At 41.2% G+C, this 22,881-nt stretch overlaps 1 protein-coding gene across 3 annotated transcripts in view; it reads right to left on the bottom strand.

Annotated features, from left to right (window-relative positions):
* Positions 1-22,881, bottom strand: part of LONRF3 (LON peptidase N-terminal domain and ring finger 3) — a 48,857-nt gene that overhangs the window by 5,963 nt on the left and 20,013 nt on the right. For all 3 annotated transcript variants that reach the window (XM_055268508.2, XM_055268507.2, XM_055268506.2), the window contains 5 exons: positions 10,658-10,772; positions 7,621-7,742; positions 4,887-5,045; positions 3,660-3,822; positions 2,505-2,654 (listed from right to left, as the gene is read on the bottom strand). In XM_055268508.2, the coding sequence (XP_055124483.1) occupies positions 2,505-2,654; positions 3,660-3,822; positions 4,887-5,045; positions 7,621-7,742; positions 10,658-10,772 (709 nt within the window). The remainder of the gene's footprint in view (positions 1-2,504; positions 2,655-3,659; positions 3,823-4,886; positions 5,046-7,620; positions 7,743-10,657; positions 10,773-22,881) is intronic.

The raw sequence follows: 22,881 nt of genomic DNA, 5'->3' as shown, positions 1-22,881 counted from the left end.
AAGTCCCCTCATTTCCTTGATGTGGCTGAAGGCAACAGTCCATGTATACCATGTCACTATACAGGGCCACAGCTCTCTTCTCCCTTGAAACCAAAGGCTATGCTTTACAGTCCCAAAGAATCACAACCTCACTTTGCAAAAATTCCAATTAGAAAACATTCACATTAGAAATATATTCTGCCCCAGGGCCGGGCATGGTGGCTCACACCTGTAATCCCAGCACTTTGGGAGGCCGGCGGGTGGATCACGAGGTCAGGAGATCGAGACCATCCTGGCTAACACGATGAAACCCCATCTCTACTAAAAATACAAAAAATTAGCCAGGCATGGTGGCAGGCTTCTGTAGTCCCAGCTACTCCGGAGGCTGAGGCAGGAGAGTGGCGTGAACCTGGGAGGCAGAGCTTGCAGTGAGCTGAGATACCCCACTGCACTCCAGCCTGGGCGACAGAGCAAGACTCCGTCTCAAAAAAAAAAAAAAAAAAGAAATATATTCTGCCCCTAGATTTCCTTTTAATAAAGAGCTTTCCCATTCCACATAAATCCTTCCCCAAAATTCTGTTTGTAAGCAGCTTCCCTGGCACATATTTTAGACATTGGGTACTTATTTCCTTCTAAGCCTAAAACGAGTTTTCTGCCCACAACTTTCACAAGTTTGGTTTTAGGACTATAGAGAATGATTCTGGTCAAAGTGCCTACACCTGAAATTACTTGGCTCCAAATTGATTCCTCTGATCGTCACCAAATCTCACTGCCTTCTTTGCTTCTTTGTGCCTCTAGCTTTATTTGCATTCTTTTTTGTCCCTCCGTGAAGCTGGCAACATGCTCTCCCTCCTATGATCAGTTCTGAATATTAGACTGATGTTCTGAACTTTCTTTCCAAGGATCACCAACAAAGATATTTAAGCTGGTATTAACACTTGTGGCAGTTTCTAAGAAACATCCTCCTGACAGAACATTCTTATTTGTGGGACCACTGGGGCTGCAGCATTGACTGGGGCAAACTGGGATGGGTTTGGGTTTTTCTTTTTTGCTGGTGCTGCTGCTGCCAAAGCAACATAATAACAGAACTAAGAAAAAAGGAAGTGAAACCCAAGATTTCAACTTTCTCTGTCATTAGCCTTTATGAATCACACTGTAGCATCTGTGTTTTTCCCTGTTACCATTGCTGATCTGTATCTTTTGCCTAAGGGAGAACCCTTCCCGGAAGGTGAAGGGGAACATTAAGCTTGATCATGAGTTTGCTCAGAGGTATATGCTGCAGTCCTGACTCACCGTGGCCCAGAGCCAGGAGCTGGGTCACAGGAAGCACTAACTGGCCTTTCTCCCCTGAAAACTCATGATGCCTTTGCATGGGGGGAAAGAAGCCATCTTTGTGGTCTGAGGAAAGCAAGACATTTCATTTAGAGAACAGACTGCTGTCTTAGAACCTTAGAACCTCAGAATGCAAGAGGAAGAGGGGGCTTTAGAACCCTCCTCATGTCAGAGATGGGACAAAAGTTGAGAAAGGGAAAGGAATCTTCCCAAGGTTATACTGCTAGTGAGGTAAGCAGGACCAGACTTTTGGTCAGAATATGCATATTGAGATTTTTCTTTTGTGACAGAGTTGGGGATGAGCATAAGTAAAGAATCAAGGAAGTTCTGGGAGTGTTTATGTAGGAGAGCCAGCTTGGAGCATAGGAAGAGATGGTGGTGAGGAAATGTGTGGTTAGGATATCTCCAGCCTTATCCTAGAAAGAAAGTATTCCCTGATTTATTCCAGGCAAGCAAAGCTTAGTGAAACTTAACCATCTCCGCTCTCCTAGAGAGCTTCTGATCTGCAGCTTGATCTTGCAAATAGGCCTATCCCCCAGGAAGAACACTGATCGGTAGAACCTAACAAACTACTTTCTAGTATAACTCAACCAACAGTATTTAACAGTTTTCTCAGGAGCTGTTCAGCCCTGGTGAGGACAATAGCAAGGGTCTAGACTTGGCAGAGCAAAGCATAGATAGACTGAGGCACGAAAAGTTTTTGTGGTTTTGCAGTTGTAATCTTATAAGGGTAGCTGGCCCTATCCCTTAGTTCCCAAAACAATGAGAGAGAGGGTTATGAAGTTACCTGAAAGCAGCAGCTTTTGGTCTCAGCTCCCAGGATACCCTTCTCTTAAGTCCTGGCCTTTGCACGTATCTTGCCACCCTAACATTACCATGGTGTGAATCTGGACTCCCATGGAAGGTTCTTCTGTTGGTGATATCTATGTTCCCATTGTCTTATCTTACTCAGCTCTCAAAACCAGCCTTGGATCCAAGTTCCTACTGCTTTACTTTAATTACCCCAATTCTAACTTGGGATCTTTTTGGTCTTACTCATGACACTCACTGTGCAGCCAAACAACACCAAATTAAATCCATCTTCCTCTCTGCATTCAATGTGCTGAATGGCAGCCACATACCCAACTAATCACAAACACTAGGCACTCTCTTCTAGTGGGGCAACCCGTTTAAAAATAGACATTTTTCTATACCTGAGGATCAGCGTCTTTCTCCGGCATGGGACCAAAGTGATTGAGTATCCGATTCTTTAGGGATGATTTGAGTGAATGGAACCACAATGACGCTTGCTGATAGACACAGTTATGTAATCCCATGAGCTCAGCACAATCCTCTCCCTGAACCTGAAAGTATCAAAGTGAAAGTGAAACATTCTATACCCTCTCCATCATTCCCGGAGTCACTTTTGACACCTGATTCGTTTTGAGCATCCATCCTGCCTTCCTATGGGAAGGCTCACCCATCCAGCTTTCTCCTTTGCTTGATGTGAAATGCCCCTTAGTCAAGTGCTGGACAGTGTGTAGATACTGCTGACCATGGAGGAAGGAGAAAGGTTTAGCTGGGTAGATTAGCTGAAACAGCAAAACATGCAGAAAACCAGAGACTCAAACCGGCCTGAGTGGAGGCATGTGGTTAAACCAGGTTATGCTGGTCCATGCCTTTGCCCTTTTCATTTTTACATCTGTTTTCTCATTGCTTGCTGGAAAAGACACAGGAGTATGTCAGTCTCAGCATGTAACTATCTTGGTCAAACACATTTACTCGGTCATCAGATATTTATTAATCTACTATGTAACAAATGTAAATATAAATGAACATAGGATTATTTACCTCTTCTTCCACCCATTACCTCAGAAAACCAAGGATTAACTAGATGTGTCACCTTTCTGCCTTATAGGATGATGGATTATTGGGAAGGGCTCTTAGCCAGGTTACGTACTTTAAAATACAAATGTGTGTGTGGATCTATAATTGTCTCAAAAGAAAAAGGTTTAAAATATACATAAATCGATAGATAAAATATATATGTATAGACCCACCCCAGATCTATTCCTTGGTATCTTTGGCAGAGACTTAACTCCGAAGCTGAATGAGCCCCAGGGTTGATCTAGGATAGCATTTCTCATGCATGAATGCAACTCAGCAGCTAAGCAGAGCCAGGACAGTAGGCGCCCTCACTGCCATAGTGCAATTGGACAGCAATCCAGCAGCATTCAATGTTGCTGCAGCAATTTGGTGTGAAATCCCAAGGCTCTCAAGGGTTCTGAGAAATCCTTTCACAACTATCTTTGTGTATCAAGTTACAAGGATAGCCTGGCTTTGGGATTCTTGGCACTGGCCACCCTCACCTTTTGGTCTTCAATGTATTCAATGTCGGCTGTGTTGTAGCCATCCCGCTGGCTCTGATGGAGCACCCTGAAGCGCCTCTTGCCTATGCTGTCAACCACTGAGCGGCCATCGGCAAAGAATTGAACATTTCTGATCTCTAGGATGCAGCCATATTCTGCAAACCTGTTTATTGAGAATGGAGTCGAGAGAATAGATCCTTGATGAGTTCTGTTTCCCTAGGCTGGCACCCAGCCATTTCTGTAACCCCATGCTGTGGCTCAAGGGACTTCTACCTATTTTCCTGTCCCTGGGTTACAGCTTCAATTACACAACAGGCAGTGCCCGTGTGAAGAAAAAAAGTTTTGTAATGTATTCGTGTAACTGCTACCATTTATTGAGGACATACTATGTGCTGTGCCAGTGCTATGGTTTGAATGTTTGTCTCCTCTACAACCCATTTTGAAATTTAATTGCTATTGTAGCATTATTAAGAGGTGGGACATTTAAGAGGTGATTAGGCCTCCACCTTCATGAATGCATTAATGCTGATATGGTGAAAGTAGAGTAGGGTTGTTATTAACATAAAAGGACAAGTGTGACCCCCTTCTTTCTCTCTCTCTGTTGCCCTTCTGCTATGCCCTTCCACTATGTTATGATAAAGGAAGAAGGCCCTTGCCAGATGCCAGCACCTTGACCTTGGACTTCCCAGCCTCCAGAACCATGAGAAATAAATTTCGATTGTTCATAAATTATTAGTCTGTGGCATTCTGTTATAGTAGCACAAAATGGACTAAGGAAGCCAGGAACTGTGCTCAGCATTTTATGTACATGATTAACTCACCAATCTTCCCAGCAAACCCAACGAGGTAGGTACTATTATTGTACCCACTTTACAGATAAGGAAACTGGGATACAGAAAGGTTAAATAGCTTGCTCAAACTCAAACTTGCTCCAAGGCTGCAACTAGATACTGAACGCAGGCAGTTTGACTCCAAGGCCCACATGCTTACAAGTTTTATAACATATACCACCTGTTTAACCAAATATTAATTCTAGGGTTCTTTAAATAGACAGCCTCTCACATGGTAAACTAACCACCAAAGGGACCCTGATCTTTACAAATGCTCATATTCTTCAGTTAGCTAAACCTCATGAGCTAGGCTTCCCTGTCTCCTGGGAGTACCCCAAAGTAAAACAGAAATCCCTCATTACACAACCTCCCTTTGCTCGCATGGCTCCTCACTTACCCTTTGACAGGATCTCCAAGGCACATGCCAAACTGTCTCGTGCCTGTCTCAATACATCTACGAATCATCAGGCGGTAACAAGGCTCAAAGATGTGCAGGGGACAAGGAACGGTGGGATAGGCCATAGTACACACGAAAATAGGCACATTCTTATTAAGGCTGTCAGAAAGAGAAAATGACAGGGATCTCAAAGCAATCAGACAGAACACAAAAATATTGGTCAAATGTTAGCATGTGATAACCCTGGGGGAAGGCAGAGACACCATGTTTGTTTTTTGACAGTGTCACTTGCCAAAGATACATCAAGTTTTGATGGCTAATAGAAAAATATTGAAATGCAATTGATAGTGTGGGCTGAGTCCCATGATCTGATGCAGAGGTTAGCCTAAGGTCTAAGAAATTAAAATTGGCATTCTACACATTTTAATTTGGCTGTAGAAGTTCTCTAGTATCTTAATATTGTGGAGGATAGCTATAACTCATATTTTTTCTTTCTTTCATGCTCTCCACTCAAAACAATCTCTTCAGGTGTTTTTCAGGCTGCATGGGGAAGATTGCTGATGATAGAAGTGGACTCAGCTCTCCAGAAGGGTGGTGGGAAATTCTCTGTAAGGTCCCTAGGGCATCTCAAATTTGCAAGGACCCCAAAGAATCTGCAAAGGAGGCACAGCTGAAAGGAGGAAGGACCAAGAGATAGGCAAGAGTAATCCAGCCCAATGATGCTCAAATGCTTCTTTGCATCGGAATCACCAGGGGCTCTTAAATCAAGATGACTTGGACACCACATTATCAGAGATACTGATGCATTAGCTCTGGAATTGGGACCCAAGGGTCTTTCTTTTTCTTTTTCTTTTTCTTTTTTTTTTTTAAGCGGAGTCTCACTCTGTCACCCAGGCTGGAGTGCAGTGGTGCAATCTTGGCTCACTGCAACCTCCGCCTCCTGGGTTCAAGCAATTCTCTTGACTCAGCTTCCCGAGTAGCTGGGATTACAGGTGCATGCCACCATGCCTGGCTAATTTTTGTAATTTTATTAGAGACGGGGTTTCACCATGTTGGCCAGGCTGGTCTTGAACTCCTGACCTCAAGCAATCCACCGGCCTCTGCCTCCCAAAGTACTAGGATTACAGGCATGAGCCACCGTGCCCGGCCCTGCCTTTCAATAAGTACCCCCAGAGATTCACACACACAACCCATTGGGGAACCAAAACAGAGCCAGCTCCTCTGGGATCCTTGTCTTATTTGTCTAGTAAATCCAACACAGGAACAGCTGAACCTAAACCTATCAAGAAATATAAGACCAACTGCCCAAATCTCAAAAGGATCAAGTTTAGGATTCATTTACATAGAAAGCCCTAATACATCTCAGTATTTGTTAATAAGACCTTAAATGAGATGTGAGATGAGGGCTCAGAGAGGCTCAATGCTAATTGACAGACCAGAAATAAAGATAAAGATCTCCCGAGTAGTTCCAATGTAAATTAATGAGAAAAAAAAAAAAAGATTTCTAGCTTCTGAGAAAAGCATTATTCTAAGTGAGGAGTGCATTCAAACAAGCCACTGGCAGAGTTTACGAATGTTCTCTACACAGTGGACATGAAACCAGAACCATTTTTGCTGTCAGGAACCTTGCCTCTGGAATGCTGTTAGGATTCTACTAGGGATGGAGGGAGGAGCGGGCAGAAGCAAGAGAGGCAGAAATTAGTGATTGCCTCCTGCTTTTTCTGCTAAGGGAGCTGTTCTTACAGCCAGGCAGAGCGCTGAGAGCCTCAATGACGCCTCTGCCCCTCCCCTTCACCTCTCACATTACCTGTGCACAGCAGAGAAAGTGCTTAACAAGTATTAGTATTATTACCATTAATTAAGTGCTCACTATGCACAAACTCATTTGATTTTCATAAGAAGTCCATGAGGTGGCCAGGCATGGTGGCTCACGCCTGTAATCCCAGCACTTTGGGAGGCCCAGGTGGGAGGATCACTTGAGTTCAGGAGTTCAAGACCAGCCTGGCCAACATGGTGAAGCCCTGCCTCTAATAAAAAATACAAACATTCGCTGGGCATGGTGGTGCATGCCTGTAATCTCAGCTACTCGGGTGGCTGAGGCAGGAGAATCGCTTGAACCCGGAAGGTGGAGGTTGCAGTGAGCCAAGATCGCACCACTGCACTCCAGCCTGGGTGACAGAGGGAGACTCAATCTCAAAAAAAGAAGTCCATGAGGTAAGAACTCAAATTATTAAATTATTCTCAAGCTACAGATAAGGAAACTAAGGGCCAGAAAGGTTAAATGACCTGCCTAGGGTCATGAAATAGACTCACTCTGAGGTAGAACTGGGTCTTAAGCCCGGTTCTGGTTGACACCACAGTTCTTAACCTCATAGCAACTTCTTATGTATCTGAAAACAATCTTTTGGACATTTCGTTAAGTTCCCCTGATTAAGCTACTTCAATTTATTCTTGCCAACAATACCCTGTTACTGGGGGCAGGGCGTACCCTCATCACTGGTTTCGCTTATGCTTCTTCAGTGGTATGCTGGTAAGTTTAACAACTGGCTCTCTGGGTGCAGGGGAAACCCTGGTTTGTAGCACTTCCCAATTTCCATGGTGTAAATACTCTCACCATAGCCAATTTCAAGCAGCTAGCATGACATCACTAAGTCGGAAGCTGGGAAGTAATGTGCACATTCAGCTCTCATGAGCTGGTATGAGTGAAACAAAACAGAAATATTCATATACATACTTAGAAAGTTCTTCCATTTCCTCTTCATAAAGCTTCCTTCGCTCCTTCAGTTCTTCTGGAAGGAATTTAGCTATGAGCTCCTCCATTATTACATTTTTGCTGTATTTTCTTGATGCCAAGCACTATATGGGGGGAGGCAATTAGATAATATGCAATTAGGTAATATGCAGCAATTAGGTAATATGCAGCAATCAGCAAAACACTTCTGATGTAATCAGTGAGCAAAGTCAAATGACACACATATTGGAGTAATCTGGACTCACAAATTAGCAGCTGATACCATCATAATATATGTATTTTCTGGATGGCAGTTTCATTTAAAAAACACACATGCAATTGATTATCTTTATAATTAGAAAAAATATTTTAACAAGGGGGTAAAACCTGCATTGAAGTTTTAAAACTCTCATAGTTTTCCTGAAACACTGAAATCAAGATCATGTTCTTGTCCAAAAAGTAGGATGGGGGGAATTCTTCCCTTTCCATTTTCTGATGATTGTATTTACAAGCTCACAGAAATTGTCTCCATCTGGGATATGCTCAAAGTTAGTAGCCAAAAGGTTCAGGGAACTAAAAAGCAATTTTCAATCACTGATCCTTTCCTGCCCTGTCCCACTCCCAGCCTAACCCAATGCTTGGCTTCTGGATATTGCCAAATCTACCTATTTTTTCTCTTTTAATTTTAGTTTAAAAAAACACAAACAGCTAAATATTGATTTGTCTATTTGCCTTTCTAGTATACCATCTAGGTATCACTGAGATTAAAAGTCATGATTTCAAGAACTGGACTCAGGCTCAATGGTCACTGTTACTCTCCTCCCAAACACCCCTGTCCGATGCATACCCAGGGATGTTTAAGTAGTGGGTATTTAACGGTGTGAATCAAACAACTGATGTTAAAACATCTGCAGAGAATTGCTTGCTATGGAAACTACCCCTACAGTCCCAGCAGGGGGAGCGCCTGAGTATAAAACTGTTGGCTTCAAACAATTTTGTTCCTTTCTCAGTATGGGCTGTGTCTCTATTCTGCAGTGAACATGACTGGAATATTTTATTCTATGTAAAATGGTGCAAGTGTGACCCTATGTGAATAAACAGAGATAGATGAGAATATCTTCTAGACCCCAAGTCCTGAACTCTATAGCATCTGTCTCCAGGATGCCTTATCTGCCACTGTCACTGCCATTGCCTGGCTATGGGAAAATCAACTGCATTTCCCAGTCTCAGTTTTGGGGGATAAGCAGTGACTGAGGAGGTAGTCAGTCCAAAAAAGTAGGTGACTCCTCTGCTGATGCTAAAACAAAAAGCCAGAAAAGGCACATACTAAAATGTTAACTAACAGTGGTTTTCTCTAGGTACTGAGCATATGGGTAGATTTTTCTTCTTTCCACTTAATCTGAATTTTACAACGCTACAACAACACAGATGTATTATTTAAGTATAAGGATCATGGACTTCTCACCTACAATCAGGCCTGCAAATCCTACAACTTTATCCAAGGAAAGATATGACATTGACCCTCCTCCCAATCCCAACGCATACCCTCAAGGCTACCAGTGATGATAATTTCACTCCATTCCCTTAATTTAAATACTGGGGTGATGGTAAAGCTCAACATGTGACTTCTCTTGACCTGTAGTCATCTAGAGATAGCCTTGCATCTCCAACCTCTCCTCAGGAATGACAGGGGTCAAGGAACGTTAACACCGATTGTAAAATGTGGCACATAAGTCCCTGAGGGAGGGAAAACTAGATAGATTCTCAGGTCTTCTTTATCTATAGGAAATTCCTTCAGGTTCACTTGAAAAACAAAGGTGGGAGTCTGTGTGATTAGTTTTAGAGAACCTGGAAGTCCTAGAGGGCTGCGGTCTGCTAAATTGGCTTACTGCCAAAGCTCTAGGGCTTCCAGGTACAGTTGCTCCTGAGGGGTTGGACAAGGATCACACTTGTTCTGTGAGGTTCTTCTGGGGCCTTTGGAGCTGTTATCTTCAAGCCACAGAATAAACACTGATGATAAGGGAACATCAGGGCTTACCTAGTCCAATCCTAGAGGGGACAAAAGATTTACTCACGATCACAGTGTATCAGGTGCCACCATGGGATTATAACCAGGATCCAAGTTTATCATCTATTTAATACTTTTGTTTCCAACACAAATTAATTTCCCTACTTACACCGCATAAAAAGCTGTATGCTGCCTCATTTTCCTGAAGGACTTTATGGAGAGGGGGACGGTGGCTATAAGACAGGAGAAATAGGCTTGGGTGCGGTGGCTCATGCCTGTAATCCCAGCACTTTGGGAGGCTGAGGTGGGTGGATCACCTGAGGTCAGGAGTTCGAGACCAGGCTGACCAATATGGTGAAACCCAATTTCTACTAAAAATACAAAAATTCTGCCGGGCGCGGTGGCTCACGCCTGTAATCCCAGCACTTTGGGAGGCCGAGGCGGGTGGATCACGAGGTCAGGAGATCGAGACCATCCTGGTTAACACAGTGAAACCCCGTCTCTACTAAAAATACAAAAAATTAGCCAGGCGTGGTGGCGGGCACCTGTAGTCCCAGCTACTCGGGGAGGCTGAAGCAGGAGAATGCCATGAACCCGGGAGGCAGAGCTTGCAGTGAGCCGAGATCGCACCACTGCACTCCAGCCTGGGCGACAGAGTGAGACTCCGTCTCAACAAAACAAAACAAAACAAAACAAAACAAAAATTAGCCGAGCATGGTGGCATGCGCCTGTAATCCCAGCTACTTGGGAGGTTGAGGCAGGAGAATTGCTGGAACCCAGGAGGTGGAGGTTGCAGTGACCTGCGATCATGCCACTGCACTCCAGCCTGGGTGACAGAGTGGAGGCTCCGTCAAAAAAAAAAAAAAAAAAAAGACACGAGAAATAGATGGCTTGAGGGAGTAATGTGCCCTGCCACAGTGCAGTGGCTTGGGGTCCAGTTCAACACTGTCTTAGTGCCCAATTCCAAATAAGCTAAACAAAACAAGAAAGAAATACTGATTTAAACCAAACAAGAAAGAAATATTGATTTACCTGTGAAAGACCGTCTTTGCACAATGGACACTTTGCGTTGTGATCTAGGCATCTTTCTAGGCATTTTAGGCAAAAAGTATGCCCGCAAGGTGTTGTGACTGGCTCATAGAATAATCTGAAATTTAGGAATCAAAATGGAAGAAAACTGCAATAAGACCAAAAATAAAAGAGCGACTCAAAGCCAAGGTTTTAAAGCATTATTTAGAATATTTTAGGGTGGGGGAGGAGTTCTTTTTTAAAAGTCACTATTGTTGTACTTCAGACAAACATTTGCCTTTCATTTTTGAGCTGGATTAAAATACATGTATTAAAGTTTAGGGCATAGCTAGATCATTTTGTAACATCAATTCTAGTCTATCTCTTCTGGGGAATTCAGATTTTTTGCCCTGTCTGGTCCAAGAAAAATAGAGATTAATGCACAGAGTGTCTGGATAAATTCCATTCCAAAAATATTTAGCCAACCTGTTCACCTGAGTATATGTAAACGCACACACACACACACACATACACACACACTCTCTCTCTCTCTGTCTTACACATTTACCCATTTAAGCACTTTACATCATATTACCATGGAAAAAAACCGTTTGCTAACCTTGATTCCTCTTTTCGTCTAAGCAATGTTAATGCCTGAAGGATATCAAAATTGTACCTCTAACAAACCTAACTGCCTTTTATATAGATAATTTTCATAGGGGCAGGAGAATAGTATTGTTAGTGTGCTTACTGATATAGACTAGATATGGATCTATATTGATGCATATACACACATATATACATACATTTACATGTGTACATACATATACATACATATACTTCAATTTGGTACTATTTTAATTGCTTGGGTAGAGCAGAATATTTTCAAAGCAATGTGAGAATTCTTTTATAAAGCTGTTCTGTACCTTCAGAAATTCATGGATTTGCTTTGCTTAAAAAAAGGCTCACCTGCAGCGAGATCAGTGAGTGAGGGTAGCTGAAGATGACCGTTGAGGAGTGGGGCTTGCACTCACCAAGAGGAGGAGCACAGGAAGAAGGGAAAGACCCCTGCCTGACCAGCCTATTTTCACCTCACAAGAGTGTTCAGTGGAGAGTCAGAGGCTGCCAGCTGCACGGCTCCCTCGTGTGGCCAGGAGGTGCACCAGCAGCCTGGCCAGCTCTGCCAGACTGAGTAGAAGAATCAACATGCCAGCTGAAAAGTACTTGAGAAGAAACTGAACCCACTAACTAGAATGAACCTGACGTCCACAGGGGTTGAAGTTACTTGTCTAAGTGTGCACAGCCAACTGTTGACAGATGAAAGTCTATCCAACTTCCACTTCCAGTCATGTGCCTTTTCTATTACAACAATAATTCTCAACCATTGCTGTGCATCAGAATTACCTGAACAGCTTTATCTTTAAACAGCTTTATTGATGCAAAATTGACATAAAATAAATGGAACAGACTTAAAATGTACAATTTGATAAGTTCTGACATATGTACACACTTATGAAACCATCGCCACAATCAAGATCGGAAACATACCCATCCCTCCCAAATGTTTCCTCATGCCCCTTTGTAAGCCCTCCTTCCTGCCTCCCCCAATCACCTGGGGAGCTTATGAAAACTCTAGATGCCCACTACAGCACCTACAGAGATTCAGATCAGTAGGCCCAGTGTACAGGATGGCATCAGAAATTTTTTTAAGCTTCCCAGTGGTTTTAATGTACAGCCAAGGTTGAGGATCACTGTGTTACACAATCCCATTAATCTCTGCCTAGGCAAACTTTCTGTATTGGTCTTCAAATATCAGTTACTTGTGGAGCAAAAAAAAACATACATTGTGAAGCTCCACTGGCTAAAGTTCCAGATTCAGCAGGTCAAGGAGACCAGCAGAAATGGGATATTTTTAACAAGCCAGTGGAGGTCTGGAGGAGGAGAAAGACTTTTCATGTATTCGCCTTTTTGGTACTTTTTGAATTTTATGATTCTGTTTAAAAAGTAGTTAATTTGTGTGGTGATTCCTCAGGGATCTAGAACTAGAAATACCATTTGACCCAGCCATCCCATTACTGGGTATATACCCAAAGGACTATAAATCATGCTGCTATAAAGACACATGCACACGTATGTTTATTGCGGCACTATTCACAATAGCAAAGACTTGGAACCCACCCAAATGTCCAACAACGATAGACTGGATTAAGAAAATGTGGCACATATACACCATAGAATACTATGCAGCCATAAAAAATGATGAGTTCATGTCCTTTGTAGGGACATGGATGAAACTGGAAAACATCATTCTCAGTAAACTATCGCAAGGACAAAAAACCAAACACCGCATGTTCTCACTCATAGGTGGGAATTGAACAATGAGAACTCATGGACACAGGAAGGGGAACATCACACTCCGGGGACTGTTGTGGGGTGAGGGGAGGGGGGAGGGACAGCATTAGGAGATATACCTAATGCTAAATGACGAGTTAATGGATGCAGCAAACCAACATGGCACATGGATACGTATGTAACAAACCTGCACATTGTGCACATGTACCCTAAAACCTAAAGTATAATAATAAAATAAAAAAATAAAAAATAAAAAGTAGTTAATTTGTTTAACAATTAATTAAAACTAATAAATTTTGTTATCAAATTGGCCAAAAAGCAAAGTTATTTAAAAAAAAAACTATTTACTATGGAGGTCTCAGTGCACCAAGGCAAGAAAAAAATATATGAGAACTGGAAAGGAAAAAAACAAATCTGTCATTATTCACAAATGATATGATGGTGAACTTAGAAAAATCTAAAAGAATCTACGAATGATTATTAGAATAAGAATAGAATTAACAAAGTTACTAGATAAATACACACACACGTGCACACACAATTATAGTTCTATATACCAGCAACAGACATTAGAAATGTCATCATCTTAAAGATAACATTTACAACTGCTTTTAAAAATCAAGTGTCCAGGAAGAAATCTAACAACAGTTGTAGGAGACCTCTATTGGAAAAAGCTACAAACACCTCATTGAAAGAAATTCAACAACTAAGTCCCAATAAAAAACCTCAATGGGTTATTTCATTTGTTTATTTTTGTAGAACTTGACAAGTTGATTTCTAAACTTTATAAGGAAAAGCAAAGGGCCAAGAGCCAAGATACATCTGAAGAGCAACGATGTGGGAGGACTCACTCTACCAGATAACAGAACATATAAAGCTGCAGTGATTAAAACAGTATATGACTAGCACAAGGACAAATAAACTCGGGGAATAGAACAGAAAGCCCAGAAACAGATCCAGATGTGGGTTCTTGATTTATGACAAATGTGCCACTTCAAAGCAGATGGGGGAAAGATTTTCAATACATAAATAGCATTCTCAATAAATGGTATTAGGAGAGTTGGCTATCTATAGGGGGAAATGAAATTGGATCATCTCTTATATCATTCGCAAAAATCAATTCCATGTGGGCTGTAAAAATAAATGTGAAAAGCAAAACAATAAAACGTTCAGAAGATGAAATAGGTGGGCACAGTGGCTGGCATCTCTAATCCCAGCTACTTGAGGCGGGGGTGCTGAGGCAAGAGGATCGCTTGAGACCAGGAGTTTGATACCCCATGTCTCAAATAAATTAATTAGTCAAATAAAAGAAAATAAAGATAAAGTAGGAGAATATCTTTATGACCTGAAGGTAAAAAAATGAATTATGACCCTGTCTATAAATGAAAAGATTGATAATTTTGACTGTATTAAAATGAAGAGCTTTTGGCTGGGTGCAGTGGCTCACACCTGTAACCCCAGCACGCTGAGGCTGAGGCGGGCAGATCATCTGGGTTCAGGAGTTCAAGACCAGCCTGGTCAACATGGCAAAACCCCATACAAATTAGCAGACTGTGGTGGTGGGTGCTGTAATCCCAGCTACTGGGGAGGCTGAGACAGGAGAATCGCTTGAACCCAGGAGGTGGAGGTTGCAGTGAGCCGAGATTGCACCACTGCACTCCAGCCTGGGCGACAGAGTGAGACTCCATCTCAAAATAAAAAAAAAATTAAAAAAAGGAGAAGAAGTGCTTTTAAGTTCATCAAAAAATGTCATCAAGAGGGCAAAAAGGCAAGCCAGAGTAGGAGAAAGTATCTGCAACACATACGACTAGCAAAGAACTTCTATCTAGAGCATACATAGAGCCCCTAGAAGTCAGTAAGAAAAAGAGAAGGAAGCCAACAGAAAATGAACAAACACTTATAAGCACCAGCAGATGTAAACAATGTTTATAGCAATGTTGTCCATGATATCCCCTAACTAGATACAATCCAAACATCCATCCATAACAGAACTGATAAACAGACTGTGGTGGATTCATATAATGGGATATTATACAATAATGAAAATGAACAAACTTCACCTATATGCAATAACATGGATAAATCCTAATACTGAGTAAAACAAGCCAGATTGAAATAATAAATTCTGGATAATTCAGTTTATATAAAGCTTTTACATAGACAAAACTAGATTGCATCGCCTAGATACACATATTCGGGTAGTAAAGCTATAAAGAGAAACAAGATAAAAGTCAAGATAGTGGTTGGGATAGGAAGGATAGTCCTGATTGGGAAGAGGCATATGGGCAGCTTCTTGGGTCCTGGCAATATTTTGCTTCTTGAACTGAGAGGGATTACATAAGTATCTTCTCTACAATATTTTGTTAAGAGAACATATTTATATTTTATGCACTTTTCCACTGTGTGTATTTCACAATTTAAAATGTTTTTCAAAAGTGTGATTTGGAATCACTGCTGTGATCTAATTATCAGAGCGGCCAAACCAAAATATCTCATTTCCTTGGTAACTTAGTCCTGTGAATCTGAATGCCTTATATTATTTGATGGTACTAATGATGAAGATGATTGATGAATCTGTATCTACAACTAATATGCAAAACCATTTTTCTTGAGAATTTTGCAATTGAGCCTATTGTTCATTTAAGAATGTAACCTAATGTAATCTATCTAAAATAACAAAGATATAGCTGGCTGATTAATTGCAATAAATACTGACATTTAGTGAGCAGATGAATAAAACACACACAAAAGGACACAGCAATCTCTTAGCAAAAGCTGTGATTAAAATGCCCCTGACTGAGTGGTAGCAAACACAAATGCGGCCACAGATGCTGCATAATTATTGCTTTGAAATAATTCAAGGTTCAGATGCTTAGAATACATTACACTTTTCAATACTCAATTCACTTCTATATTTAGGGCTACTCTGCTTCTCTGCATGGCCTGAGTAAAGTGACTGGAACAGATGGAATATATTTTTCTGGCTGTATTTCTTGGTGTGTCCATACTTAACTTTGTATATTAAGAGGTGGTAATTATGATTAGCTTCATTATACTATTGAGAAAATTTAAACCCAGACAGGTTAAAATAACTTGCCTAAGATCACACAGCTAGCTGGTAAGCAGCAGGGCTTTGGGATGTGAGGTCAGATCTGACTCCCAAGCCCATCCTTCTTCTTCACTCTATGATGCGGCAACAACTGTGTGCATGTATTTCTGCATCCAAATAGACATCATCCATCTACATGTAGATGCACACACGCATATGCACGTTTTCCTCCCTCCCTCTCTCCTCTCTCCCTCCTTCTGAGAAAGAGAGAGACAGAGAGAGAGATAACTTGACTAGAATTTTTTTAATTTACCACTTTAGGTAACGATTTCAGAAAACACATCCAAGAGGTATTTATAAATCAGAGCAGGGCCAGATTTTCACACAAAAAACATTTTACATTGTTACAGTGATGGAGTAAACAATAGCAATAATAAATGCTTTCAGTTTGATGTCAGCCCAGATAAAATGTTTGGCTTGTCTGGAAATAGCTATCTTTTCCCACCAGTTACATCCTTGTATTGTTTCCTTTTGCTATCAAATGAGAGCAAAGAGGAAAGGAGGAGGAAAGGAGGGAGGGGAGAAGGAGAGGGAGAAATAGGGAGAGAGAGGGAAGGAGGAAGAGAGAGTGACAGTGAGAGAGAGAGAGAGAGAGAGAGAATGAGAGTGAACTGACAAGATCCTTAACACCAAGCTACTTGAGTAGCTAAAACTAGGTTAAATATGAAGCTTCTTGTTAGAATTGACAAAGAGGTCACTGGGCCATTAGATAACTGGTTCAAATATCAAACATTCTTACTGCATATCTCAAAATGTCTTTGTCACCCCAAAAGTTCTGCTCCACAGCAGCCCCAGAGGTGGCCCCCAGTGGCTAAGGTATCCACACGAGGCAAATATCAAAGGAGCATTTGCAACCACTAAGGATTGAGGAGCAGAGTTCTTAAGGGTTGAAGTCAGGGGGTAACATCCCTCAACAGAGCTCTCCCAGTTCAGCAAGGGAGACCTGGAGATTGGAATGGTGCTCACTTACACAACTCCGATTATTGTTCCATTCACTCTTTCCACCCTTTTCCCTGTGGAACTTACAACCTGCTCCTCCTAATTTTCTCTCTAGAATCCGTGTATACAAGTTCACACTCTAACTTGTTTTTCTACCAATGCAGCACCATGAAACTGGATTTCATACTAAAATCTTGCACAAGTAGTACAAATGTCTAATTTCATGATCTCCACAGATTGTTTCAGACTATCTTTACTCTCAGACACTCTCCCCCAAGGACACATGAGGGTAATAAGAGAACCAATCATATTTCTAACAACAAGAAAGAGAAGAAAAATACTGGAGAGGTGGAATCAAAAGCTTTGTCAAGGCTATCATAATTCAAGCTGAAGCATGTGTATGAAATAGCCTCTGTCAACATCTGATGTCTAACTTACAGATAAACCCTGTTGGAAAGGGAACTACGTGCTTCTGACCGATGGCTGCAGTTTTCAGAACCTCAAGATCCAAAGTTCTTTCTAGATTTAGAAGGTTTCTTATCACCATCAAGCAATGAGAGGCCAGCTATAACTTAGCAGTGTATGCAATGGCTACTCCAGGCACAGAGGGTTTTTTGTTTTGTTTTGTTTTGAAGTCTCACTTAGAACGGAGGGGCAGGATAAGGGAAATGATGGCTTTTAAATTTCGAGTGAGCCAACTAGAAGGGGGTCTTATCCTCTTGGTGTTTATTTCTTGGACCAAATTTCAAGACCTCCTTCAAAGCCCAGTTGAGTTCAAGGACAAACAAGATGAAAGGGAGAAAGCAGAGGAACAAAAGAACTTACACCTCAGGATTCTTAGTTTTCAGAGAAAACACAAACAGGATGAGTCTGTATGTTTGATTTCTTGTCCCCTGGATGTTGGGGGGAGTGTTAAGAAGGATACGCACAACAAAGACCTGGTCTCTGAGCAGGCTAAGTCAAGTCTACTCCACAGCGCACATCATGGGCTTAGAGCCACAATGGTGTTACCTGCAGGAGCCCATTGCTCTGCCTGGAAGCAGGATTTCTCTATCTTCTACCTTGGCTTTGCCAGAACCCACCTGCCATTCTATCGTGAGGGAGTGAGGGAAGTAGTGAAAGGAACCTGCTCATTTAGCCCCTCCCACCCTAGCCCACTCCACCCACACCAACTCCTGACAGCATGCGAGCCTTGCTTTGAGTGCTTCAGCATTCCACCTGCTGAGCTGTTTGTTGTCAGGTCTGCCAAAGCTTATGAAAAAATCTGGCACCTAAAATTTTTTTTAAGAGAAAGAAGGTCCACATTTCAGGTAATGGCTGTGTTACTCGTTTTTAGTCATCCAACAACAATCATTCAGAATACAAATGCACGTGATCAATATGAGAAGCATATGTGCTCATAAAGGGCGAGGAAATATCTGAGCAGTTTCTGCTGGCTGGATCCCACCATGCAGTGTATGAAAATACTTTTTTAGGGCCAGGTGCAGTGGCTCACACCTGTAATCCCAGCACCTTGGAAGGCCAAGGCGGGTGGATCACCTGAGGTTAGGAGTTCAAAACCAGTCTGACCAACATGGTGAAACCTCATCTCTACTAAAAATACAAAAATTTGCCAGGCAGGAGACTGAATTGCCTGAACTGAGAGGCGGAGGATGCAGTGAGATGAAATCACACCGCCGCACTCCAGCCTGGATGACAAAGTGAGACTCTGTCTCAAAAACAAAATCAATTTAACTTAACTTTTAAAAATGAAATAGACTTTTGTTATATTTTCTCTTGGGTCAATCTTCTTAATTTCTGTTTTTAATTTGTTTTATTTTATTTTTCCGTAAGTTATTGGGGTACAGGAGGTATTTGGTTACATGACTAAGTTCTTTAGTGGTGATTTCTGAGATTTTGGTGCACCATCACCTGAGCAGTATACGCCGCACCATATTTGTAGTCTTTTATCCCTCACCCACTTCCCACTTTCCCCCCCAAGTCCCCAAAGTCCATTGTATCAGTCTTATGCCTTTGCATCCTTATAGCTTAGCTCCCATATATCAGTGAGAACATACAATGTTTAGTTTTCCATTCCTGAGTTACATCACTTAAAATAGTCTCCAATCTCATCCAGGTCACTGCAAATGCTGTTAATTTATCCCTTTTTATGGCTGCATAGTATTCCATTGTATATATACCAGAGTTTATCCACTCGTTGATGGGCATTTGGGTTGGTTCCACGATTTTGCAATTGTGAATTGTGTTGCCATAAACATGCATGTGCAAGTATCTTTCTTGAATAATGGCTTCTTTTCCTCTGGGTAGATACCCAGTGGGATTGCTGGATCAAATGGCAGTTCTACTTTTAGTTCTTTAAGCAATCTCCTCACTGTTTTCCATAGTGGTTGTACTAGTTTACATTCCCACCAGCAGTGTAGAAGTGTTCCCTGTTCACCACATCCATGCCAGCATCTACTGTTTTTTGAGTTTTTTATTATGGCCATTCTTGCAGGAGTAAGGTGGTATCTCAATGTGGTTTTGATTTGCATTTCCCTGATCATTAGCGATGCTGAGCTTTTTTTTATGTTTGTTGGCCATTTGTGTATCTTCTTTTGAGAATTGTCTATTCATGTCCTTAGCCCACATTTTGATGGGATTGTTTTTTTCTTACTGATTTGTTTAAGTTTGTTGTAGATTCTGGATATTAGTCCTTTGTCAGATGTATAGATTGTGAAGATTTTCTCCCACTCTGTGGGTTGTCTGTTTACTCTGCTGACTGTTCCTTTTGCCATGCAAAAGCTCTTTAGTTTAATTAGGTTCCAGCTATTTATCTTTGCTTTTATTGCATTTGCTTTTCGGTTCTTGGTCATGAAATCCTTGCCTAAGCCAATGTCTAGAAGGGTTTTTCCAATGCTATCTTCTAGAGTTTTTATAGTTTCAGGTCTTAGGCTTAAGTCCTTAATCCATCTTGAGTTGATTTTTGTACAAAGTAAGAGATGAGGATTCAGTTTCATTCTCCTACATGTGGCTAGCCAATTATCCCAGCACCATTTGTTGAAAAGGGTGTCCTTTCCCCACTTTGTGTTTTTGTTTGCTTTGTTGAAGATCAGTTGGCTGTAAGTATTTGGGCTTATTTCTGGGTTCTCTATTTTGTTCCATTGGTCTATGTGCCTATTTTTATACCAGTACCATGCTGTTTTAGTGACTATGGCCTTATAGTATAGTTTGAAATCAGATAGTTTGATGCCTCCATATTTGTTCTTTTTGCTTAGTCTTGCTTTGGCTATGCAGGCTCTTTTTCGGTTACATATGAATTTTAGAATTGTTTTTTTCTATTTCTATGAAGAATGATGGGGAATGCGCTGAATTTGTAGATTGCTTTTGGCAGTATGGTCGTTTTCACAATATTGATTCTACCCATCCATGAGCATGGGATGTGCTTCCATTTGTTTGTGTCGTCTTACATTTCTTTCAGCAGTGTTTTCTAGTTTTCTTTTCTTTCTTTCTTTTTTTTTTTTGAGATGGAGTCTAGCTCTGTCGCCCAGGCTGGAGTGCAGTGGTGTGATCTCCGCTCACTGCAAGCTCCGCCTCCTGGGTTCACACCATTCTCCTGCCTCAGCCTCCCGAGTAGCTGGGACTACAGGTGCCCACCACCACGCCCGGCTAATTTTTTGTATTTTTAGTAGAGACAGGGTTTCATCGTGGTAGCCAGGATGGTCTGGATCTCCTGACCTCGTGATCTGCCTGCCTCAGCTTCCCAAAGTGCTGGGATTACAGGCGTGAGCCACCGCGCCTGGCCTGTGTTTTGTAGTTTTCTTGTAGAGGTCTTTCGACTCCTTGATTAGATATATTCCTAAATATTTTATGTTTTTGCAACTATTGTAAAAGGGGTTCTTGATTTGACGCTCTGCTTGGTCACTGTTGGTGTATGGAAGAGCTCCTGATTTGTGTACATTAATCTTGTATCCAGAAACTTTACTGAATTATTTTACCAGTTCTAGGAGCTTTCTAGAGGAGTCCTTAGGGTTTTCAAGGTAAATGATCATATCATCAGCAAACAGTGACAGTTTGAGTTCCTCTTTACTGATTTGGATGCCCTTTATTTCTTTCTCTTGTCTGATTGCTCTGGCTAGGACATCCAGTACTGTGTTGAAAAGGAGTGGTAAGAGTGGGCATCCTTCTCTTGTTCCAGTTCTCAGAGGGAATGCTTTCAACTTTTCCCCGTTCAGTATTATGACAAACCCACAACCAACATAATACTGAACAGAAATCAAAACAAAAATCACATGATCATCTCAATAGATGCAGAAAAATCATTAAACAAAATCCAGCATCCCTTTATGATTAAAACTCTCAGCAAAATCAGCATACAAGGGACATACCTTAATGTGGTTTTCTTTTCTGGTTGTCCTTTCCTGGTTTTGGTATTAGGGTGGTGCTGGCTTCACAGAATGAATTAGGGAGGGTTCCTTCTTTATCTTGTGGAATAGTGTCAAAATGATTGCCACCAATTCTTCTTTGAATGTCTGGTAGAATTCTGCTGTTAATCTGTCTGGTCCTGGACTTTTATTTTTGTTGTTAGCAATTTTTAAGTTATCATTTCAATCTTGCTGCTTGGTGTTGGTCTGTTCAGGATATCTCATCCTTCCTGACTTAAGCTAGGAGGATTGTATTTTTCTAGGAATATATCCATCTCTTCTAGGTTTTCTAGTTTAAGTGCATAAAGGTGTTCATAGTAGCCTTGACTAATCTTTTGTATTTCAGTGATGTCAGTTGTAGTATCTCCTGTTTTATTTCTTAGTGAGGTTTTTTGAATTTTCTCTCTTCTTCCCTTGGTGAATCTTGCTAATGGTCTATCAATTTTACTTATCTTTTCAAAGAACATTTTTTGTTTCATTTATCTTTTGTATTGTTGTTGTTTCAATTTAATTTAGCTCTGCTCTGATCTTGGTTATTTCCTTTATTCTGCTGGGTTTGAGTTTGGTTTGTTCTTGTTTCTCTAGTTCCTTGAGGTGTGACCTTAGATTGTCTGTTTGTGCTCTTTCAGATTTGTTGACGTAGGTGCTCAGGGCTATCAACTATCCTCTTAGCACTGCCTTTGCTGTATCCCAGAGGTTTTGATAGGTTGTGTCATTATTGTCATTCCGTTTGAAGAATTTTTTAATTTCCATCTTGATCTTGTTTTTGACCCAACACTCATTCAGGAGCAGGTTGTTTAATTTCCATGTGTTTGCATGGTTTTGAAGGTTCCTTTTGCAGTTGATTTCCAGTTTTATTCCACTGTGGTCTCAGAGAGTACTTGATATAATTTCAATTTTCTTAAATTTAGTGAGGCTCATTTTATCATCTATCATATGGTCTATCTTGGAGAAAGTTTCATGCACTGTTGAATAGAATGTGTATTCTGCAGTTGTTGGATAAAATGTTCTGTATATATCTGTTAAGTCCATTTGTTCCAAGGCATAATTTAAATCCATTGTTTCTTTGTTGACTTTCTGTCTTGATGACCTGTCTAGTGCTGTCAGTGGAGTATTGAAGTCCCTCACTATTATTGTGCTGCTGTCTATCTCATTTCTTAGGTCTACTAGTAATTGTTTTATAAATTTGGGATTTCCAGTGTTAGGTGCATATATGTTTAGGATTGTGATATTTTCCTGTTGGACAAGGTCTTTTACCATTATATACTGTCCCTCTTTGTCTCTTTTAAGTGCTGTTGCTTTAGAGTTTGTTTTGGCCCGGGTGCAGTGACTCATGCCTGTAATCCCAGCACTTTGGGAGGCCGAGGCGGGTGGATCACGATGTCAGGAGTTCAAGACCAGCCTGACCAACACGGTGAAACCCGGTCTCTACTAAAAATACAAAAATT

This window comes from Symphalangus syndactylus, chromosome X (assembly GCF_028878055.3).
Source record: "Symphalangus syndactylus isolate Jambi chromosome X, NHGRI_mSymSyn1-v2.1_pri, whole genome shotgun sequence".
Classification (NCBI taxonomy): Eukaryota; Metazoa; Chordata; class Mammalia; order Primates; family Hylobatidae; genus Symphalangus; species Symphalangus syndactylus.
The sequence above is the reverse complement of the archived record's forward strand: the minus strand, read 5'-3'. Positions and strand labels throughout refer to the sequence as shown.